This window comes from Carcharodon carcharias, chromosome 21 (genome assembly GCF_017639515.1).
Source record: "Carcharodon carcharias isolate sCarCar2 chromosome 21, sCarCar2.pri, whole genome shotgun sequence".
Taxonomy (NCBI): domain Eukaryota; kingdom Metazoa; phylum Chordata; class Chondrichthyes; order Lamniformes; family Lamnidae; genus Carcharodon; species Carcharodon carcharias.
Genome location: NC_054487.1, coordinates 86783728 through 86806222, shown reverse-complemented (window position 1 = coordinate 86806222; position 22495 = coordinate 86783728). Strand labels below are relative to the sequence as shown.

The window sequence follows — 22495 nt, the reverse complement described above, 5'->3', positions numbered from 1 at the left end:
CATTGTATGATGCGGTGTATTACAGAGTCCAGGATACATGAGCAGCAACACAATTTCATCCCCAGTTTATTCAGATACAAAACACCATAGATAAAGGACAATTCAAGAAAAAGATGAATTATTTAGATTGTCACCAGTTCACAATGCAACAAATTAGCTGAGATAAATATTTCCAGCATTGCACAAAAAAAAGAACCAATTTTAATATAAACCCCAGGGGTTATATTACTACCGATATTGTTACCTATCTCAAAGCCCTTGATGCCAATGTATATTTTTGCTAAGGATGATGTATGGGCCATTCCACCATTTACTCCCCAGCCTTCTCGGGGAGTAATAGCATTGGGATAGAATAGGGTTGTGGTGATGTTACTGAGCCAATAATCCAAAGGCCTAGGTAATATCAAATCTCCCCACAGCTGTTTGAGAAACTGAATTTAGTTTAAAAACATCTGGAAATCAATAAACTAGTACCCGTTTTTTAAAAAATGACCAGCAAGCCGTTAAACTTGTTGCAAAAAGACAGCGGGTTCATCAATGTCCTTTAGGGAAGGAAAGCTGCTGATATTGAATTCACAGAGTCTCCAGGGCAATCATAGACAGTTGGCAACCCCCATCACCACACAAGGTGGCAGCTGTTTTACTATCACCTGCTTTTTCACTGATCAAAAAATGTTAATAAAAGCTTACTCTGTTTGCAGCACTGTTTCCTTTACAATGATCTGGTGTAAATATCATACTCACTAATAACTTGCACTTATACAATACCCTTAACATTGTCAAATATCCCAAGGAGCTTGGATCAGCTCATCAGCCAAGGACTGACCAGATAAGGAAATATTGGGGCAAGTGGCCTAAAGGCTAGTCAAAGAGGTAAGTTTTAAGGAGCATCTGAAAAGAAAGATGAAAAAAAAAGGGATTGTATTTCTCTAGCTCCTTTTAGGATGCCCCAAAGTCCTTTCCAACAGCTAAGGTACTTTTTTGAAGTGCAGTTACTGTTTTAATGTAGAAAACATGGCAGTAAATTTGCACACAAAAAAATGTTTCTTTTTCAAAGGCATATTGTTTCTATGACAAACATTGGATAGGACACCGGGGAGAACTTTCCTGCTCTCCTTCGGAACAGTACCATGGTATCGTTTATGTCCACCTGAGAGGGTGGATCAGGCCTCAGTTTAACGTCTCATTGCAAAAATTCTTAAGGTTTTTCATCCTTTTTTTTTAAAAAATGTTCCTTATTGCTCAGGTCAGGGAAGGCAGTGGTATAAGTTTGGCAGTTTAATGATTTGAAAAATAATCAGCAAATTTATCAAATGCATGGCTATTGCCAGTTAGTCGGCTTGCAGCTTGGATGCTATGGGGATCAGTGGAGGAGCCTCATCATTGCTCGAAGCCGCTTTATCAATTGTTGCAAAGCAGCTTCCACCTCTTTCTCCACAAGAAGATCGGTAACACGCAGGATCGTCAGACAGAGGCAATTCACTGGTTTATGAGGCAGCTTATCGTGGCAGGGAAAGCCGGCGGATACAGCGTTTTGCACCAGTGGACAGGTTAGTCTGTAGCATAGCTGAAAAATTAAAATGAAAACATTAAGATATCTAATCTTTACAATTTTAACTGGAGTGAACATTTGTGCCACAGGCAGTGATCATCTCCAACAAGGGAGGATCTAACCATCTCGCCTTGACATTTGATATTACCATGACTGATCATCCACTATCAATATCCTGGGGGTTACCATTGACCAGTAACTGAACTGGACTAGCTATATACACACTGGCTACAAGTGCAGGTCAGAGGCTAGGAATCCTGCGATGAGTAATTCACCTTCTGACTCCCCAAAGCTTGTCCATCATCCACAAGGCACAAGTCAGGAGTGTGATGGGACACTCCCCACTTGCCTGGATGAGTGCAGCTCCCACAACACTGAAGAAGCTTGACACCATCCAGGACAAAGCAGCCCCGCTTGATTGGCACCACATCCACAAACATTCACTCCCTGCACCACTGACACACAGTAGCAGCAGTGTGGTTGAAGTCAATTTCCATCAACTTCAACAGAAATAAATATCAGGAAGATTTAAAAGGGACAGGTGTTTTATTTCTCTCCTGCTCTGCACTAGTTCATGAAGTCAAGATCTAACCTGCTGAGATTTAAATTTTTGAAATTGAGAAGAAATAGCCCAAACTAGGTATTAGTTATGCAGTTACGTTTCTTACTTCAGACTTTGAAACGACTAGAAAGGTTTTTATTCAACTCAGAGGAGTGAAGGGAACTCACGCAAATGGCACAATGATGTAATTGTGAGATCAATAGCTTTTTTTTCCCATGATGTGGGCATCATTGGCAAGGCCAATGATTATTGCATTTTTATTGCTCAAGAGAAGGTGGTGGTGAGCTGCCTTCTTGAACCACTATAGTCAATGTGGTGTAGGTACACCCACAGTGCTGTTAGGGACGGAGTTCCAGGATTTTGACCCAGCGACAGTGAAGGAACGGCCGATATATTTCCAAGTCAGGATGGTGAGTGACTTGGAGGGGAGTTTCCAGGTGGTGGAAGGTGCTAAGGGGTCTTGGTGAGTTCCTGCAGTGCATCTTGTAGATGGTACACACTGCTGCTACTGTGCGTTGGTGGTGGAGGGAGTTAATGTTTGTGGATGTGGTGTCAATCAAGCAGGCTGCTTTGTCCTGGATGGTGTCAAGCTTCTTGTGTTGTTAGAGCTGCACACATCCAGGCAAGTGAGGAGTATTCCATCACACTCCTGACTTGTGCCTTGTAGATGGTGGACAGGCTTTGGGGAATCAGGAGGTGAGTTAGTCTCTGCAGAATTCCCAGCCTCTGACCTGCTCTTGTAGCCAAAGTGTTTATATGGCTAGTCCAGTTCAGTTTCTGGTCAATGGTAACCCACAGGATGTTGATAGTGGGGTATTCATCGATGGTAGTGCTATTGAACATCAAGGGGAGATGTTTAGATTCCCTCTTGCTGGAGATGGTCATTGCCTGGCACTTGTGTAGTGCGAATGTTACTTGCCACATGTCTGCCCAAACCTGAATGTTGTCCAGGTCTTGCTGCATATGGACACAGACTTTTTCAGTATCTGAGCTGTCACAAATGGTGCTGAACATTGTGCAATCATCAGTGGATATCCCCACTTCTGACATTATGGAGGGAAGGTCATTGATGAAGCAGCTGAAGATGGTTGGGCCTAGGACACTACCCTGAGGAACTCCTGCAGTGATGTCCTGCAACTGAGATGATTGGCCTCCAACAACCACAACCATCTTCCTTTGTGCTAGGTATGACTCCAACCAGCAGAGAGGTTTCCCATGATTCCCATTGACTCCAGTTGGGCTAGGGCTCCTTTGATGCCACACTCAGTCAAATGTTGCCTTAATGTTGTGGACTGTCAGTCTCACCTCACTGCTTGAGTTTAGCTTTTTTTTCCCATGTTTGAACCAAGGATGTAATGAGGCCAGGAATCAGGGCTTCAATGGAACCCAAAATGGGCATCAGTGAGCGGCTGAGTAAGTGCCACTTGATAGCATTGTCAACGACCCATTCCATCACTTTACTGATGATTGAGAGTAGATTGATGGGGCCGAGTTGGATTTGTCCTGATTTTTGCCTACAGAACATACCTGGGCAATTTTCCACATAGCCGGTAGATGCCAGTGTTGTAGCTGTACTGGAACAGCTTGGCTAGGAGCATGACAAGTTCTGGAGCACAAGTCTTCAGCAATATTGCCAGAATATTGTCAGGGCCCATAGCCTTTGTAGTATCCTTCACCTCCTCTCTTCTGGTGGGGGGAGCTAATTAGGGTCAGCACCAAAGAGAAGTGCATTTGGCAGAAAGTCAGCCCTCTGGTGCAAAGGGGATCATTGGATGTTGTACTAATTTCAAAAAACATTTCATGAGGACTAACTTGCAGCATTCCATGGGCCATCAATAATTGACCAACTAGCTTGGCTCCCTGATAGGAACCGGATGGTTGTAACGGGAAACAATCTCAGTGTAAAGTCAGCCTCAGAGAAGCATTCCCATCTTTAACAGTCTCTGAACTCGAGCAACTGGGATTTATCCACCAGATTCCAGATGACCTGCCATTAATTAATTAATGGTCAGAGTGTTCCCAGCAGGACAAGTGTGGGGCAGTTTGAATGACTGTAGCTGGTTACATTCACTTGTGGATTCCCCAAGACTTGGCTCTTCCAATCCACAACTAGTCTTAGTAAATGAATTGTGTCACAAAGGGTAAAGGGTAAACATAGAGACACAGAGGTTACATCACAGAAACATCATTTAGTAGAATCAGTTGGTCCACCCAAGAGCATCACTTACCCGAGAAGTCCAGTTGCAGCTTGTCATGATTAACATAGAAGGTCATGCAGCCCTGTTGATTTTGCAGGTATGCAGATTCAATCTCCCTACTGCTCACTGAACATTCAGTGTCTGTTCCTCTCTATGAGATATAGGGAAAAGTGAGAAAAAAAGGCCCTTGGATGCCATGATCTTTATGTTGCTAATATTGAGCAAGATCAGCCCACTTCACTTAACCCGGTCTGCTTCAGACTAGTTGCCTAGCCAATCAGTTTGTCCCAGTTCCAGAAAGTCTCAAAATATCCACCCAAGTCTGGTTAGATGATCAAATGCACGTTTGGGGATGGTACAGGCTACCTTCCATATGATTGGTTGGTTAGTTGTCGTACTGGCTACCTCCCATATGATTGGTTGGTTAGTTGTCGTACTGGCTACCTCCCATATGATTGGTTGGTTAGTTGTCGTACTGGCTACCTCCCATATGATTGGTTGGTTAGTTGTCGTACTGGCTACCTTCCATATGATTGGTTGGTTAGTTGTTGTGTTGGTTACCTCTCATATTATTGGCGGATTTAGTTGTGTCTCATGGAGACTGACAATTCTAAGAAACAACTATCTTTTCTCAGCCACCAAACAGAATGGACAAACTCATAATGACAAATTCTCCAATTTCAGGAAGCCAGACTGCCAGGCACATACATCAAGAAAATGCGGGCATGTTATGCCAATTCTCAACCCATTGTCCTTGAACTGTTGTAGGGTGTGAGGAGGGTGGGAGTGGGTGGTAAGGACTGAGCTCCAGAATATTTGGTATTTTCCCAGTGCCTGGTTGAACCAGTACATCACGAGCTCTGACTGGCACGTCATGTCCCAGTGGTGCCAAATCTACACAAAGCAGTTGGGGCGTCTGTAGGGTGAGGTCTTTGTGTCCTCTCACTGAAAGGAGTGAGTCTGTTCACTGGCAGATAATGCTTCAGCTCTTATTAATCATAAGTTTCACAAAGCACAAACTTTGGTCACTAAACAATTCCTTACCCGTGTCTTGTAGTCGTGCCAGTTGCCATGTTTTCCTGAAAACTGCCACTTGTATTGTTGATGCTGCCCAGAAAGAATTAACTGGCTCATTGATCCTGAAGGACTGAGCATCACACACACACCAAAAAAAACAAACACAAATTTTAGAATCACTGCCTGGGATGAACATCCCCACTAACAATTAGAAAGAAATCCCACCTTAAACTAACCAAAAAGGACCCAACATTGGCATACATGCCTGGAAAAGACGGCAAAGGTCAGCAGGAGGGATGTGCTGGCCGGGCTTGGTAAGTCAAGATGAAGATTTTGATTTGATCATATTGCAGGGAGGGAAACCACTGGAGGTCAGTGAGTATAAGTGGAGGAGGATGTTAAGAAGGCCATTGGGTTCCTGGGCTTTATAGCTAGGGGCAGAGAATACAAAACCAAGCAAGTTATGCAAAACTTTTAGGGAAAAAAAATACTGGTTAGGCCCCACTTGGATTATTGAGTTCAATTCTTGGTACCACACTTTAAGAAGGACATCAAGGACCTAAAGAAGATGCTAGGAGATTTACTGGAATGGTACCAAGGATGAAAGATGTCAGTTTGTGGCAAGACTGCAGAAACCAGTGTTGTTTTCCTTCAAACAGAAAAGATTAAGAGGAAATTTGATAGAGGTGTTCAAAATCATGAAGGATCATGATAAGAATAAAGAAGGAGAAATTGTTTCCAGTGGCAGAAGGATCAGTAACCAGAGAAAACAGATTTAATGTGATTGACAAAAGAACCAGAGATGGCATGAGGAATCTTTTTTTTCTTTTTACTTAGCGAGTTGTTGTGATCTGGGATGCGCTGTCTGAAAGTGAAGTGGAAGCAGATTCAATCGTAACTTTCCATAGAACAAGAGAATGGTTACAGTACAGGAGGTGACCATTCGGCCCATCGTGCTTGTGCCGGTTCTCCGAAGGAGCAATTCACCTAGATTCACTCTCCCAGTAACCCTGCACATTCTGCCTTTTCAGAAAATAATTCAATTCCCTTTTGAATGCCTTGATTGATCCTGCCTCCACCATGTTCTCAGGCAGTGCATCCCAGATCCTAACCACTCACTGCATGAAAAAGTTTTTCCTCATGCCACCATTGCTTCTTTTGCCAATTACCTTAAATCTGTATTCTTCGCTTCTCAATCTTCCCACCAATGGGAACAGCTTTTCCTTATCTACCCTATTCAGACCCCTCATGACTTTGAATACTTCTATCAAATCTCTTCTCAAGCTTCTCTTCACCAAGAAAACCAGAACCAACTTCTCCAATCTACGTAACTGAAGTTCCTCAACCCTGGAACCATTCTCATGAATCGTTTCTGCAGTCTCTCTAATGCCTACACATCTTTTCTAAAATGCGGTGCGCAGAACTGGACACAATATTCCAACTGAGGCGGAACCTGTGTCTTATACAAGTTCAACATAACCTCCTTACAGAATAATAGAAATGGAGGCTACAAAGAGGACACCAAAGAGAATGTCTGGGGAGCATTCCATTTTAAACTAGGTTGTTAAGATGAAGCACTGGAGTTTGGACTATGAAGTACCACCAAAAATGGAAAGAGAAGGGAATTGAGACTCTACCAGAGAGCCAGCACAGGCAGAATGGGCTGAATGGCCTCCTCTTGTGCTGTACCATTCTGAGGTTTGATGATACTATGGCAGGAAGGGTAGATGAGCAAGTGTAGGTGTGGGAGAGAACACGGCTGGTGGGCGTCTGGCAGATTTGAGAGTTTATGGTACCATGATAGGCCCATGCAACACAACAGATCCATGCCAGAATTTATGCTGCATGTGGGTCTCCTCCCACCTGACTTCATCTGAAGCCATCAATACATCACTAACCCATTAGCATATTACTTAGAATGGAACTTTAGGAGGCAAGTGAAGAACATGCTGGGCAAAGAGAGCTATGGGCCCCACAAAAGACATGGGTGAAGGTTTTCATTTTCATGGAGATGAGGTAAACAGTGATGCTGGGAGTGGAAATGAGGGATATAGTTGGTGGGGGGGTGGTGGTCTTGCTCATCTTAGGGTCAGATAGGATACTGATGTTAATCAACATGGGAAAGCAGCTCTGTAGGCTGGGGGGGAGGGGTGGGGGTGTGGAGGGGGATGTGGTCAAGAGCAAGTGGCAGAGATTTTGACATGAGCTGAATGGGATTACTTTGGTTATTTTCCCAGTTGTTACAAGTTTTGCCTCATTCTCAGCTATGGATCAGTGGAGAGCACTTCCAGCCTCCCAGTCAGGAGGTGATGGGTTTAACTCTCATTTCATAAATTTGAGCACATAATCCAGGTTGACACCCCGAGTGTTAGTACTGAGGGAGCGCTGCATTGTCAGGGGTGCCATCTGTGGTGGATGAGATGTAAGCAGAGGCCCTTCCTGCCCTCTCAGGTGGATGTATAAGATCCCACAGCCATTATTGCAAAGCAGAGCAGGGGAGTTCTCCCCAGTATCCTGACCAATATTTACCCCTCAACCAATATCAAAAGAACAGATTATCTGGTCATCATCATATTGCTGCTTGTGGGATCTTGCTGCGTGCAAATTGGCTGCCACGTTTCGTAATTACAACACTGAGTACACTACACAAGTATTTGGTTTTAGTGAGCTTTGGGATGTTGAGGTATTTAAATTCCAGCCTTTCTTTTCATTTGTCAGTGTTCTCTCATGATGCTAACCTGTCACTGGCCTTCCTTGTGCTTTGCAATTTAGGTCTGCGTTTGACTCTTCTTTTTGTTCCAGTCGCCACATTGATCTGCACCATTTCTAGAAAAAAGATCAGAAAATTGTTTTACAGGAAACCAGAGGAGAAAGCTGATTAAATATGTCCGGTAGACATGCACAAAACACAATTAAATGAGTTACGGAAAGTTGTCCTTTATCCCAAGGTGGGGTGGTGGGGTGAGTAGAAGGGTAATACAAGGAGAATGTGATGCTTTCATCCTACAGAACACTGGTCAGACCACACCAGGAGTAACTGCATTCAGGTCTGGGCACTGCACCTCAGAAAGGGGATACAGGAGAGGGCACAGCACAGATTTAGCAGAATGAAACCAGAACGTGGAGGGTTAAATTATGGGGTCAGGTTTCATAAACTTGGCTTGTGTTCCCTGAAGCATGGAGGATTGAGGGGTGCCTAACATGTTAAAAATGTTTGTGTGGTAGATGCAGATAAACTGTTTCCAGAACAAGAGAGCGTGATCTTAAAATGAGGCTTGGCCATTCAGGACTGGAATTAGGAAGTGATTGATTTTTTAAAAACACAAAAGGGTAGTGGAAATTTGGAACTTTCTCCACCAGAAAATCTTTTGATGCTGGAGGACAATTGGAGCTTTTAAGACAGGTTAGTAGATTTTTGTTGGGTATGGATGTCAAGAGAGATTGAGCAAAGAGAGATAAATGGGGTTGATGCGCACACCATGATCTATTTGAATAATGGACCAGTTTTAAACAGGTTGAGTGGACTCCTCAAGTTCCTAAAGCATAATACAGATACCAAAAGGAGAGCTTTTCTAAATGTTAATGTGATTGCAAAAAGAACCAGAAGACATTTTTCAATGCTGCGAGTTATGATGATCTGAGATTCATTGCTAGTAAGGACAGCTGCAGAAGTTACAATAGTAACTCTCAATAGGAAATTGGATATATATTTCAAAAAGAAAAAAAAACTGCAGGGCCTATGAGGAAAAGTTGCAGGAGTGGGACTAATTGGATAGGTCTTAAAAGAAGAGTTGGCACAGGCACAATGGACAGAGTGGCCTCCATATGCCCTAAGATTATATGACTGCATGTCAACATGTTACCAAACTCAATAAATTGCGGTAGGAGTGCAGTTAAAACTTTCTCTGTATAATTTTACTCTTCCCATATGATATCAATTATATCAGTGAGCCAGAGCTATCCACTACCTTCACCAAGGAAATCCTTATTTTACACATTTTGAATGCATTAAGGTTTCTATCTATCAAACTGAGTTTCAAAGAACATTACATAAACTTACCATGGAAGCAGATCTTGTAAACTTTGTGATTCACTGTAATCTGGGTGGATTTGTGCATATTCAGTTGATACTGACTTTCAATGTCAGCACTTCTGATTGTCTTACCCTATTAATAAAAAGGGAATTAATTATCTAATTAACTACAATGGCAAGATAAAAAGCAAAATACAGCCAATGCTGGAAATCTGAAACAGAAACAGAAAATGCTGGAAAAATTCAGCAGGTCTAACAGCATCTGTGGAGAGAAAAAAAACCCAGAGTCAACATTTCGAGTCCATATGACTCTTCTTCAGAGCTAAAAAGGAGTAAAAATGTGATGAAATATATGCTGTTTGAGGGGGGTGGAGCAGGCGAAGCTGGATAGAAGGCCAACGGTAGGTGGAGGTAAAGGAGTGATTGACAAAGTTGCCATGAACAAAAAGACAAAGGGGTGTTAATGATAGTGATACTGGCGGCATTAAGGTCAGAAAGCAGAATGTTGTAATAGCAGGACAAGGGTAAGCACTTTGGAAAGAGCAACATGATGGCCCTAGTGGGGGTGGGGTGGGGGGAGGGGACGGTGGTGGGAAGAAAAGATTGAAAATAAGATCAAAGGTAGGGATAAAACAATGAATAAAAATGAAAATAAATAAAAGTAAGTGGATAAAAAAATAAAAAGTGAAAACGAATATTGTAAAAAAGGGGATACAAAGAGGTTGAGGATGCAGGAGAGAGTTCATGGTCTAAAGTTGTTGAACTCAATGTTAAGTCCGGAAGGCTGTAAAGTGCCTAATCGGAAGATGAAAAAGAACTCTAGCAGAAAGGTTTGGTGAAGCTTTCTGATGTAGGCTCTAGGGGACCTTATTCATGGTACCAGCCATGATCCAGTGAGTAGTATCTTGCCTCAGAGTCAAGAGGTTGTGAGTTCAAGTCTTACGCCAGAGAATCTACCACAAGTCCAGGCTAACACTCCTGGTGCCCTAAGAAATAGGAGCTTGAATAGACCATTTGGCTCTTTGAGCCTGTCCACCATTCATTGAGGAGGAGTGTTGTACTCCATAAAGCCCCATCTTATAGAGAAGGTTAACCCGAGACCCCAACCGTCCTCTCAGCTAAAAGAGAAAGATCCCACAGCATTTTTTGAAGAGCAGATGAGTTTCCATCAGCGTTTTGACCAAAATATTTCCCTCAAATTATTGGGTCATTTACCTTATTGCTATTTGTGGGACCTTGCTAATGTACAAACTGTTTGCTGTATTTCCTACATAACAACGATTATTAAAATGAGATGTCTTGAGGACATAAAAAGGTGATATATAAATGTAAGTTCCTGCTTTCAATGACAATGAGGGTTTTGAGTCAAAAGTGTGGAGGAATGCGTGACAGTTGATAATGTTAAAGAGAGTGTTGTGATATTGCTTTAAGAGAGAATATGGTAATGAGTATGTAGTCAGGATGTAAACCATGTGAACATGAAACATTGTTCAGAGGAGCTTTCAGTTTAACCAGCACCATGTGGTGTGAAGGAATTGCAGCTGTTCTTTCCTGTTAACAATAGCTGTTGAATCTTTATAGCAAACCTGGCTGCTGAGCAATCTAGCACTACATCTTCAAATAAACCAAACCTAGGATTAGTTTATCAGTCCTGTGTGAGATTGGTCAGTTTGTATTAAGCAAATGTACAAATACAAACAGAGGGGCATAGTGAGGGATAGGATGCAGGCAATGGTGCTTTTGGACTTAGAGTTTGTGTTGGGTGCATCACAGGAGGATCGGTGAGGAGAGTGTTGGAGGAGTTGAGGTTGGAAGTGACTAACATATGGACGAGGGTTTCAGCAATGGTTGGGTGACTCCAAAGTTAAACAGGACTTCCATACTTGGCAGGAAGCAAACTTGTTCTCTTACCTTTGCTGAAAACTGTTTCCATTTGTGCTTACAACGGTAATACCAGAGCCATTCATCCTTCTTTGGGGAATTAGCAAAGGTCTTACGGCGAACTTGGAGATCTTTTCCACGGACTTGCATTTTATCAAAATCTATTGAGATCATGCTGAAAAATACAGAATTCGTTGACTGTAAGCACCATACAGCACATTGGCTAAAGGCCACTGTGAGCAGAATTTAATGCTCTACCCCATGGCGAGTTTGGTGGTGGGCATTTAACCTGATGGGAGGGACCCTACCAACCTCTCATTAAAAGATTCCTGAAGGTACCGAGCATTGAGAAGGGGAACCCTGAGGGCCAAACCCCTGCCCTTGCTGCCGGCCCCTTCACCAACAACCTCCAGCCCACGCCCCCATCTCCCCAACTTCACCTGTGCCTGGGTCCATCAGCAATCTTAAGCCTTCAGTAGGTGTAGTACCAACAGCAGCCACCACTTCCCTGGGGTTCTTAATCCACAGGAAAGCCTGCCGCTTGCTGGTTAAGTGCCTGATTGGCACAGTGTGGCAAGCCTTCCTGAAAAGGGGGTCATGCGGGCTCTTGCTGGTTCTCCGGCCGATGGGCAAGACCACCATTACCTCCACTAAATACTGCCTGGTGAGTTCCAGCTCACCAGGCGATACACAGTTACCCTTTCAAATCTCACCCAGTGGATGATGGTGCCAAGGAAAGGCTAGCTGCTTTCCTTTTGGGGAGGAGAAGCGTTAGGGCTCAAATCCCCAAAACATTTCTTCAACCAGACATCGCCCCAGGTCTGGCAGTTAATTGACTGCTTGTTTTCAGGAGGAGAAAGGAGAGCTTTCCCTCTCATATAAATCATGCCTGATTTATGTATGTATCTGTATACAATCATAGAACGATACAGCACATAAGGAGGCCATTTGGGCCATAGTGCCTCTACCAACTCTTTGAAAGAGCTATCCAATTAGCTCCACTCCCCTCCTCTTTCCTCTTCGCCCTGTAATTTTTTCCTTTGAGTTGTTATCCAATTCCCTTTTGAAAAGTTATCTTTGAGTCTTTGACTGCTTCCACTGCCCTTTTGGACAATGCATTCCCTATCACAGGAAACCTTTCTTTTCACACAAGTTGTCTCAGGTTCCTTTGTCATTATTCTATTAATATCTCGTTTGTTGTTTATCTTTACCTTTTATCAATCCATCTATGATTCCATATATAGCTCATTTTATTCTATTCTATTGGTCATCACCCAGAATGGAACTGGCTGGACTGCTCCCTGGAACGGTAAAAAATCAGCAATTTCTCATCGACTTTTCTTAATATCCCGGGATGGATATACCATCAGGTCCTGGCTGACTGACCTACCACTATTCATCAATTATTTTATATTTTAATAGTTCTGCCCAGTTTATTGGGGTCAATTCCAGCCGATCCCTTCACCCTTACTTGAAAGTGAACATTGGTTTGTGAATCACCCTTCTCCCTCTCAAACCTAATTCTATCATATTATTGTCACTGTTAACTAGTAATATTAGATTATTGACTAATTCAAGCTTATTATTAAATCTATGATGGCGTGCTGTTTTGTTGGTTCAAGAATATATTATTCTAAAAATCATTCTAAATAAATTCAAAAAATTCACTGGCTTTGGGACTTGAGCTGTTTTGCTTCCCCTATTCTACATAAAAATTAAGTTATAACCACTCTGTTTTTGTAACAAGATTCCCTGATATCCATGTTACGTATCCCTACATGTTATTGCTGCAACCTGGAGCTGCGTAGACCAAAGTCTTGCATCCTTTCCTTTGTGGTAAGAACATTATTTGCACTTATCAGCCTCAGCCTGGATGTTTTTCCAGTTCTTACTGAATGTGGGCAAGGACTGCTCCAGTGTCTGAGGCATTGGGAATGGTGCTGAACACTGTGCAAGCATCAACGGTTACCCCCGCTTCTTTGATGAAGCCACTGGAGATGGTTGGGCCTTGGCCAAGATTAGACGCATGTGGATGTCTATTTTAGATCCTGCTCCTGGATTACAATCTACTCCTTCACACCCCTACTGTCATTTTCAATAACCCTGGCAAGTTTCAGCAGCTCACCCATATACAGAGTTGTAAAGTTTGATGCCTTTTGTCCCAGGCAGTGAGTACTGAGCCTCGATTATGTGGTCACATTTAATAGCATTCCATCCTTCCACATCCTTAATCTGCCACTCGTAATGTTTCCCTGCAGACTGCTTCTTTGTTCCTGCGGAGTTTGAAAAGAATATTTCAGAGGAGAAAAATATGAATAGTAAAAGAACTTCACAGTTCCACAACTTGCCAATTGAGGGGAGTCCCACTGCAGATTGGGTGACCTCTTTGTGGAACGCCTCTGTCCACTTTGCAAAGCGACACTAACCTTCTAGTCACTTTGCTATTTTAATTCTCTGTCCCAGTCCTTCTCTCCCATCATTCTCCCTGCACTGTTCCAACGAAGCTCAACAGAAACTTGAGGAACGGCACCTCATCTCTCAAACAGGCACTTCACAACTGCACTCACTGATTTCAATAACTTCAGATCAGGGATGTTTGTTTTTTCAGACAGCAGCTGCTGGTAACAGTTCTGCTGTTGCCATTTCCACCTCCTCTACACACAGCTTTTGTTTATATAATGAGAAAATGTTGGAACCAGGCAGCAGGTCAGGTGGAGATGTGGAGAATGTTTTTCTTTGAACTGAGACCCAATCAGAGAGCTCTCAGGTTGTTCTGATAGGGCAAGCAGGTGTAGAGGGATTGGATGTCATCTTTTGATCCTGTGTGTCTCATTACCACATTCTATTTGCCTTGTACTGTTATCCCTTTTATAATTTAATGACTCCTACTTTGCCTCCTTCCTTTTCGCTCTTTCCTACCTTTCTCCTTTCCCGGTCTTTGCACTCGCTAAAAATGATTTCAACAACAGCTTTTATTTATATAGCACCTTTAACATAATAAAACATCCCAAGGCACTTCACAGGAACATTATAAAACAAAGTATGACACCAAGCTACGATGGAGATATTAGGCAAGATGGTCAAAAGTTTGGTCAAAGAGGTAGGTTTTAAGGAGTGCTTAAGGGAGGTGAGAGAGGTGGCGAGGCAGAGAGGTGTAGGAAGGGAATTCCAGAGATCAGGACCCAGGCATCTGAAGGCACAGCCACCAATGGTAGAGCAATTGATATTGGAGATGCTCAAGAGACCAGAATTTGGGAACTTAGAGATCTTGGAGGGTTATGGAGATAGGAATGGATGGAGGCTATGGAGGGATTTGAAAGCAAGTACGAGACACTTTACAAACGTCACCGCTGATGTCTTCAATAACACAATCCTCTAAATAAACAAACTCACTTCTTGGTGTGTCTTCATCTAATGAGGAACAGGAGGATTCAGTGTCAGAACTCATCCTATGGCTCAGTCTACAAGCTTCCCCATATTTGCAGTTTCCATTGAAGTAATATTTGCAAACATGCAGATACGCACAGTTCTGGTCCTTGCATTTACGCTTGTTGTAATATTTGCAGGGCTGGAAGGAAAGGCAAGTATTGATGTTAAGATATACTTTGTTGAAGATTGCCGCTAGGTTTTTCAGGATGCCCAGTTTAGGCCACTGAGACACAGGGGAAACACTCAAGTACTGGAGACAGAACATGGAAAAACTACAAGGCTTAACACCAATGTTGTTAGGGATCAGAGGTATGAAGACTGATTGGAGAAATGTGGAATCACAGAATCATAAAGAAGGCAGCCATTTGGTCCATCATTCCTGTGCTGGCTCTTTGGACAAGCTGTCCAATTAGTCCCACTCTGTCCGTTGTTTCTCCAAAGCCCTGTAAACGTTTCCTTTTTAAGTACACACCATCCTGACTTGGACATATATCGTCGTTCCTGTATTGTTGTTAGGTCAAAATCCTTAAACTCCCTCATAGCACCATGAGCACATCTTCCCTAGATGGGACTGCAGTGGATCAAGATGACAGCACACTACCACCTTCTCGAGGGCAACTAGTGGATAAGCAACAAATGTTAATCTTGCCGTATCCAAGAATTAGTAAATAATATAAAAACGCAACCATTTTAGTTATCAAGATTCTAGATTGTGGTCAGCTTTGAAGTTAAAAGGGAGGCACAGGAATTGACTATAGACCTTGACTCAATCTTGTGTGTCTTTCTCGTATTCTATTCAGGATGTTTCTAATGAGGATTATAGTTCAGAGTGAATGTACATAACCAGCCTCTCAGGGGAGAGCTGCTCTCCAAGAAAGAGGGTGGTTTGGAGATAAGGCCAGGTACTTACTTCAGTGTTGACTATTTAAACGCGCTGCTTGGTACGTGGGATTGGCAAATCACCCAATAAAAAATAGTGGAATAAAACATTGGGTGACAGGAACGTTGAAATGTGGATACTAAGACGTGTGCTTAAAATTCCATAGACAGACCACAAGACAAATGAAGGGGTGCTTGAAATTGCAAGAGCAAAAATAACTGACATCCAGAAAAGAAAATGTCGTTTGTTCAGAGTTGAAAAGCTCCAGAGGTCTCTTCTAGAGGGCAAACTGGAGGGCAGCAGAAAGAGGGGTCGACCCAGTTGGATAACAGATGTCACAGGGAGGTTGCAGCCACGCTACAGTGCATCTGTGAGGATAGCGCCAGACAGACGAGTGTGACAGAGCACGGCAGCAGTTCTTCTGGTAGGAGTAGCTACAAGCAGCAGCAAAAGAGAACAAAGGTAAGAGCAAGACTGTGTATTTGCATGTGATTTTGATTAACAGGGGATCTAAGTTCTATCTCCTATGCTCCAATAGTATTTACAGCACAGAAACTGGCCATTCAGCCTAACTAGTCTGGTCCAATCTTTATGCTCCACAACAACCTATCAGAGTAACCTGCTTTTCCTTTCTGCCTCATGTTTATGTAGCTTCTCCTTAAATGTATCTTTGCTCTTCACCTTGACTACTCCCTGTAATAGCAAGTTCCACAGTTTAGCCACTCTGGGTAAGAAGTTTCTCCTCAATTCCCAATTGGATTTCTTGGTAATTACTTTATATCCACAGTCCCCAGTTCTTTGAATTGAGAAGCCTTGAAGGTCCCCAGTGATGTATTGGGCTGTTCAGGAACTGGCCTCAGTGTTTGTGAACTAGTGGCAGAAGCACCATTTCACTGTGGATGGTTGCCCATTGGTTCCCATTGGAAGTGTGGATCCAGATAGGGAGGGGATTAAGCCTAAGTGGTGTCCTAGTTATCTCCATGGCATTTATTGTTCAAGCTCTCAGGTGACTGATGCTCACTAAATGACTTAGTGAAGAGTGGTGGCTGGTGAAATAATCTTCAACTCAGAGATGGTGGGGAGGAAAATAACGTTCTCATGATTATCAAAATATGTTCATCTTACATGTTGCTTAATTTGTGTGTGCTCTACTGAACCAAGTTCTCCATCTTCACCACCTCACGGGGCTTCCATGATGTTCATGCTCTGCTAAGCACTGTGACATGCCTGCCTCCTGGCCGCCTTGTTTGATGTTATTTTTTGCATAAAGCACTTACCATAGTTTCTGTTCCCTTTGCCTGACTCTTCCTGCATCTTTCTTCATCAAATTCTCCTTCACCAAGACTGTCTGTATCACTGCCACTCAGCTCTTCATCACTGTTGTCAAAGTCATCGCTGTAGGTGCTATCATCGTTACAGCTGTCTTCCTCTTGAGTGAAGGAAAGATGAAAGACAGATCTGTATTTATATAGCCCCTTTCACCACCTCATGATGCCCCAAATCTCTTTACGTCCAATGAAGTACTTTTGGATAGTTAATGATTAATGTGCAAAAAAACAGTTATGGCAGCCAATTTGCACACAGCCAACTCCCACAATCAGCAAGATGAAAGCAAAATACTGCGGATGCTGGAAATCTGAAATGAAAACAGAAAATGCTGGAAAAACTCAGGTCTGGCAGCATCTGTGGAGAGAGAAACAGAGTTAACGTTTCGAGTCCGTATGATTCTTCTTCAGAGCTCTGAAACATTAACTCTGTTTCTCTCTCCACGGAAGCCAGACCTGTTGAGTTTTTCCAGCATTTTCTGTTTTTAATCCCACAATCAGCAATTTGATAATTATCTGATAGTCTCTTTTCTTGATGTTGGTTGGGGGATAAATATTGGCCAAGATACCAGGGTGCAGGATGTGGGAACTTCCCTTCAAAATAGTGTTCATGGGATTTTTACATCAACCCAAGAGAGGTTTAACAATGGCACCTCTGACACTGCAGCACACCCTCAGTACTGCTGAACACCTGACCGCCTGCCTCAGAGCCACCCACTGAACCATGGCTAATGCCGAAAGGAAGATCCTGCATTAATATACACGCTCTAATATAGCACCCATACACTCAGGATTACCAAATTGTAATATCGTAACATGCCCCAAGGTGCTTTGCAGGAGCATTATCAAACAAAATTTGACACTGGGACACATACAGAGCTTAGAGAGATGAATAAAATCTTGGTTAAAGGGGAGCATTTTAAAGGAGTCAAGGGAGGTGGAGAGCCAGAGAGATTTAGGGAGGGAATTCCAGAGCTTACAGCCTTGGTTGCTGGAGGCATGGCTGCCAATGGTGGAGCTATTAAGATCAGGAATGCTTGAGAAACCAGGAATGGAGAAATGTGGAGATCTGGGAGGGGTGATGCCATGGAGGGATTTAATAATAAGCATGAGAATAAAAAAAAAGGCATATTAATGTGATCCAGCATTTGAGAACACATGGTCCTTGAATCTTCTAATCAGATCTTCTTGAACCCCTTTTGACCTGCTCAGGGACTTTGCTGCTCTTCTTGGGTTGTTGGGATTGGGGGTTGGGGTTGGGGTTGGGGTTGCGGGTTGGGTTGGGGGTGGGGGTGGAGGTTGAGGGTTGGGGGTGGGGTTGGGAGTTGGGGTTGGGGGTGGGTGTTGGGAGTTGGGGTTGGGGGTGTGGGTGGGGGTTGGGGGTTGGGAGTTGGGGGTGTGGGTGGGGGTTGGAGTTGGGGGTGGGGGTTGGGGGTTGGGGTTGGGGGTGTGGGTGGGGGTTAGGGGTTGGGGTTGGGGGTGGGGGTGGAGGTTGGGAGTTGGGGGTGTGGGTGGGGGTTGGAGTTGGGGGTGGGGGTTGGGGGTTGGGGTCGGGGGTGTGGGTGGGGGTTGGAGTTGGGGGTGGGGGTTGGGGGTGGGGGGTGGGGAGGGTGAGGGTGCCTAACGAACATCAGACGCTCTCCACTCAAACAGAATTCTACTCTGTACATTTTTGTTAAAATACAAAACAGACCAGTCATGATAACTTCAGGAAAATCTTGCCGTGCACGAAATGGCTGCTGCTTTTTGCCGGTGTAAAAATGTTACTGGAGAGTGACTCATTGGAGATAAAGCAATTTGTTTGAAAGATCTATGAAATGTAAGTTTGTACTGAATTTCTACATCTCTCTCCATTCTCACATTTTCATTCACTCTCTCTCTCTCTCCTTATTTTGCTGTTTCTTTCTCTCTCCCTCTGTGTCTCCTTATATCACACGTGCTGTCTTTCAGCTTCTCCCTCATGTCCCTCTCTTACTCTGTCCCTGGGTGAAATCATCCCTGTGCCACTGAGGTAGCTTTACTGACTGGACTGGGAGGACATTACAACGGGAGACAGCGTCAGGTCAACAAGGGTCTCCTCCCCCTCCGGCCGATCCTGCCGGTGTGGAAGCGGGAAGGGCTGCCCAGCTGGCAGTGAACCTGAATATGTAACTGCCCAGTTGTGGGCAGACTGGGGATGCCACTGGTGGACAGGCTTGGCGCTGCCTGGCAGGTTCCTGGAGGTGGTTTGCTTGTCCAGGGTGGGGGTGGGGGGTGGCCTGTGAGACCACCTGTACTTACCCCCATCACCCCACCCACCACCAGAACCACAGGCCACACGTGCAGGTGCAGACCATGCTGCCGTGGGGCTTCCCTCTCCTTTGTGGTGCCCTGGTAGCTGGGGCCACCATGTTTCTCTCTCTCTCTCTCTCTCCTCACGTAGTGTCCTAACTGTCTGAGGTTTTCTAGTCTTGGCTCATTTCACGATGTCACTATGGGCCAAGGCTGGGGTGGGCCAGGGTTATCCTGCAGCATGTTTGAGCCGTTTAGCTGACCCCCGTCGGGCTGCCACTTGTTCGAACAAGGTTGAGGCGCCTTCAGAGGGTGCCCTCCCATCCTCCCTCCAACGCCAGCAATACCCAACTGTGCCAGCAGGGCTGCCCTGCTTCCAAGGCATCCGGCTCTCTGATTGGACCAGCAGCCTGGGGAGTCCGCCCGCTGCCATTAATCGGAGGGTGGTTGTGGAGACGGCTTCCTGGAGGATGATATGGGTGGACGCGCTGTCAACAAATGGAGGGTGAGGACTGGGAAACAGGCCAACCAATGGGTATTTCAGGAGTTGGTCAAATCCCACTCCTTTCTCTGTCTCACTCTAATAACCCCCTCACCTCTCTTCATTTCCAATACAGACTGGAAACCTCTCTCGCTTACAATTCAAGGGTCTTTACTGACAATTATGGTGTGGCATTTGAGAGAAATCGAGAGAAGCACATTGAGGAGAAAGGAACTGTAGGAGAATGTTGATGGGGTGAAATGAGGAGTGTTTGGGAGAAGGTTCATGTAGACGTTGAATACCAACATGGATCTGTTGGGCCGAATGGCCTAGTTCTGTTGTTAAATAGTATGTAAAATAAATGACGCACGGGCAGTGAGCAAAAACTGTCCCTAAAGCCCAGATCAGCGCCTCTAAAAAAGATAAACCTTGTAGTTGTATCTGGGACCTGGTGTGTGACTCCGAATCCCTTTCACTTTCGCTTCCCTCCTGGAGGCCGAGAGCAGGGAAACGCTCTACCAGGGGCGGCCCAGAACTTGGGGCCAGGTCTTGAATGGAGATCCCCGGGGTGGACAGTGATTCGTGGTCAGTTGGCCCCGCATTATCGGGACAGAGGGAGGAGCAGAGCGATCAGGGGGTAATTCGCGCAACCCCAACTGAACTCTCCCTATGGGATCAAGAATACACCCCCCCCTCGTCTCCCCCCACCCCCTCCTCCGGACTGTCCTAAGATCCAATTTGTAATAAATCCCATATCCCTCAAATCATTGAAATCAATTTCGGAGCCGGTGACCAGGACAGAACGAAACTGCCACCAGAAATGAAGATCAGGTTAAATTTCAATTTCATCTCCTCCCGGGGTCAATGGGGAATCGAAACGGTTCTTAAACTCCACTCACCCTCCGCTGATTCTATTCTCGAAGCCATGCCGAGCTCTGAAAGGTGATTCTCTCCCTACAACAAGCCGCAAAAATACCTTCTGACTCCCCCGGTGTCGCCTTCTTCAAACTGACAACCAGCCGGATTGTGAGGGCGGGGATTGGACAGGACAGAGTTCCGGCCGAGCGGGATAGGGGGAAACCCATATCCAGCAAGTCAAGTGAGCGCCTGGATTTCGCTTGAATTCTTTTCTCTTTCCCCAAATATAGACCATAAGACATAGGAGCAGAAATTAGGCCATTCGGCCCATCGAGTCTGCTCTGCCATTCAATCATGGCTGATAAATTCCTCAACCCCATTCTCCCACATTCTCCCCGTAACCTTTGATCCCCTTACCAATCAAGGACCTATCTATCTCGGTCTTAAATACACTCAATGACCTGGCCTCCACAGCCTTCTGTGGCAATGAATTCCATAGATTCACCAGTCTCTGGCTAAAGAAGTTTCTCCTCATCTCTGTTCTAAAAGGTCTTCCCTTTACTCTGAGGCTGTGCCCTCGGGTCCTAGTCTCTCCTACTAATGGAAACATCTTCCCCACGTCCACTCTATCCAGGCCTTTCAGTATTCTGTAAGTTTCAGTCAGATCCCCCCTCATCCTTCTAAACTCCATTGAGTATAGACCCAGAGTCCTCAAATGTTCCTCATATATTAAGCCTTTCATTCCTGGGATCATTCTCGTGAACCTCCTCTGGACCCTCACCAGGGCCAGAACATCCTTCCTGAGATACAGGGCCCAAAATTACTCACAATATTCTAAATGTGGTCTGACCAGAACCTTATAATGACTCAGCAGCACATCCCTGTTTTTATATTCTAGTCCTCTCGAAATAAATGCCAACATTGCATTTGCCTTCCTAACTACCGACTCAACCTGCAAGTTAACCTTAAGAGAATCCTGGACTAGGACTCCCAAGTCTCTTTGCACTCCAGATTTCTGAATTCTCTGCCCATTTAGAAAATAGTCTATGCCTCTATTCTTCCTACCAAAGTGCATGACCTCACACTTCCCCACGTTGTATTCCATCTGCCACTTCCTTGCCCATTCTCCTAACCTGTCCAAATCCTTCTGCAGCCTCCCCACCTCCTCAAAACTACCTGTCCCTCCACCTATCTTTGTATCATCTGCAAACTTAGCCAGGATGCCCTCAGTTCCTTCATCTAGATCATTAATGTATAAAGTAAAAACTTGTGGTCCCAACGCTGACTCTTGCGGAACTCCACTAGTCACCAGCCGCCATTCTGAGAAGGACCCCCTTATCCCTAGTCTCTGCCTCCTGCCAGACGCCAATCTTCTATCCATGCTAGTATGTTGCCTCTAATACCATGGGCTCTTATCTTACTGAGCAGCCACAATTATGCAGCACCTTGTCAAAGGCTTTCTGGAAGTCCAAGTAGATAACATGCATTGGCTCTCCTTTGTCTAACCTACTCGTTACCTCCTCAAAGAACTCTAACAGATTTGTCAGGCATGACCTCCCCTTGATGAAACCATGCTTTTCCCGATTTTACCATGCACTTCCAAGTATTCTGAAAACTCATCCTTAATAATGGACTCTAAAATCTTACCAACGGCTGAGGTCAGGCTAATTGGCCTGTAATTTACCATCTTTTGCCTCACTCCTTTCTTAAACAGGGGGGTTATATTAGCAATTTTCCAGTCCTCTGGGACCCTCCCTGACTCCAGTGATTCCTGAAAGATCACTGCTAACGCCTCCACTATCTCTTCAGCTATCTCCTTCAGAACTCTGGGGTGTAATCCATCTGGTCCAGGTGATTTATCCACCTTCAGACCTTTCAGTTTTCCTAGTACCTTCTCCTTGGTAATGGCCACCATACTCACCTCTGCCCCCCGACTCTCTTGATCTTTGGGGATGTTACTCGTGTCTTCCACTGTGAAGACTGACGCAAAGTACCTATTCAGTTCCTC

At 44.5% G+C, this 22495-nt stretch overlaps 1 protein-coding gene across 2 annotated transcripts; it reads right to left on the bottom strand.

Annotated features, from left to right (window-relative positions):
- Positions 1-50: 50 nt before the first annotated feature.
- On the bottom strand, positions 51-20686 carry si:ch211-244b2.4 (uncharacterized protein LOC541512 homolog). 2 transcript variants are annotated; one of them, XM_041216380.1, is made up of 10 exons: positions 20529-20686; positions 16830-16981; positions 14637-14811; positions 13369-13516; positions 11274-11418; positions 9390-9495; positions 8068-8155; positions 5357-5459; positions 4343-4463; positions 51-1567 (listed from the first exon to the last, which is right to left on the bottom strand). In XM_041216380.1, exons 1-10 carry the CDS (start codon positions 20554-20556, stop codon positions 1500-1502), a joined length of 1134 nt encoding a protein of 377 aa, XP_041072314.1. In that variant the 5' UTR covers positions 20557-20686; the 3' UTR covers positions 51-1499. The 2 variants fall into 2 exon arrangements, with proteins under 2 accessions (XP_041072314.1, XP_041072315.1); XM_041216381.1 differs by lacking the exon at positions 14637-14811.
- Positions 20687-22495: the final 1809 nt, after the last annotated feature.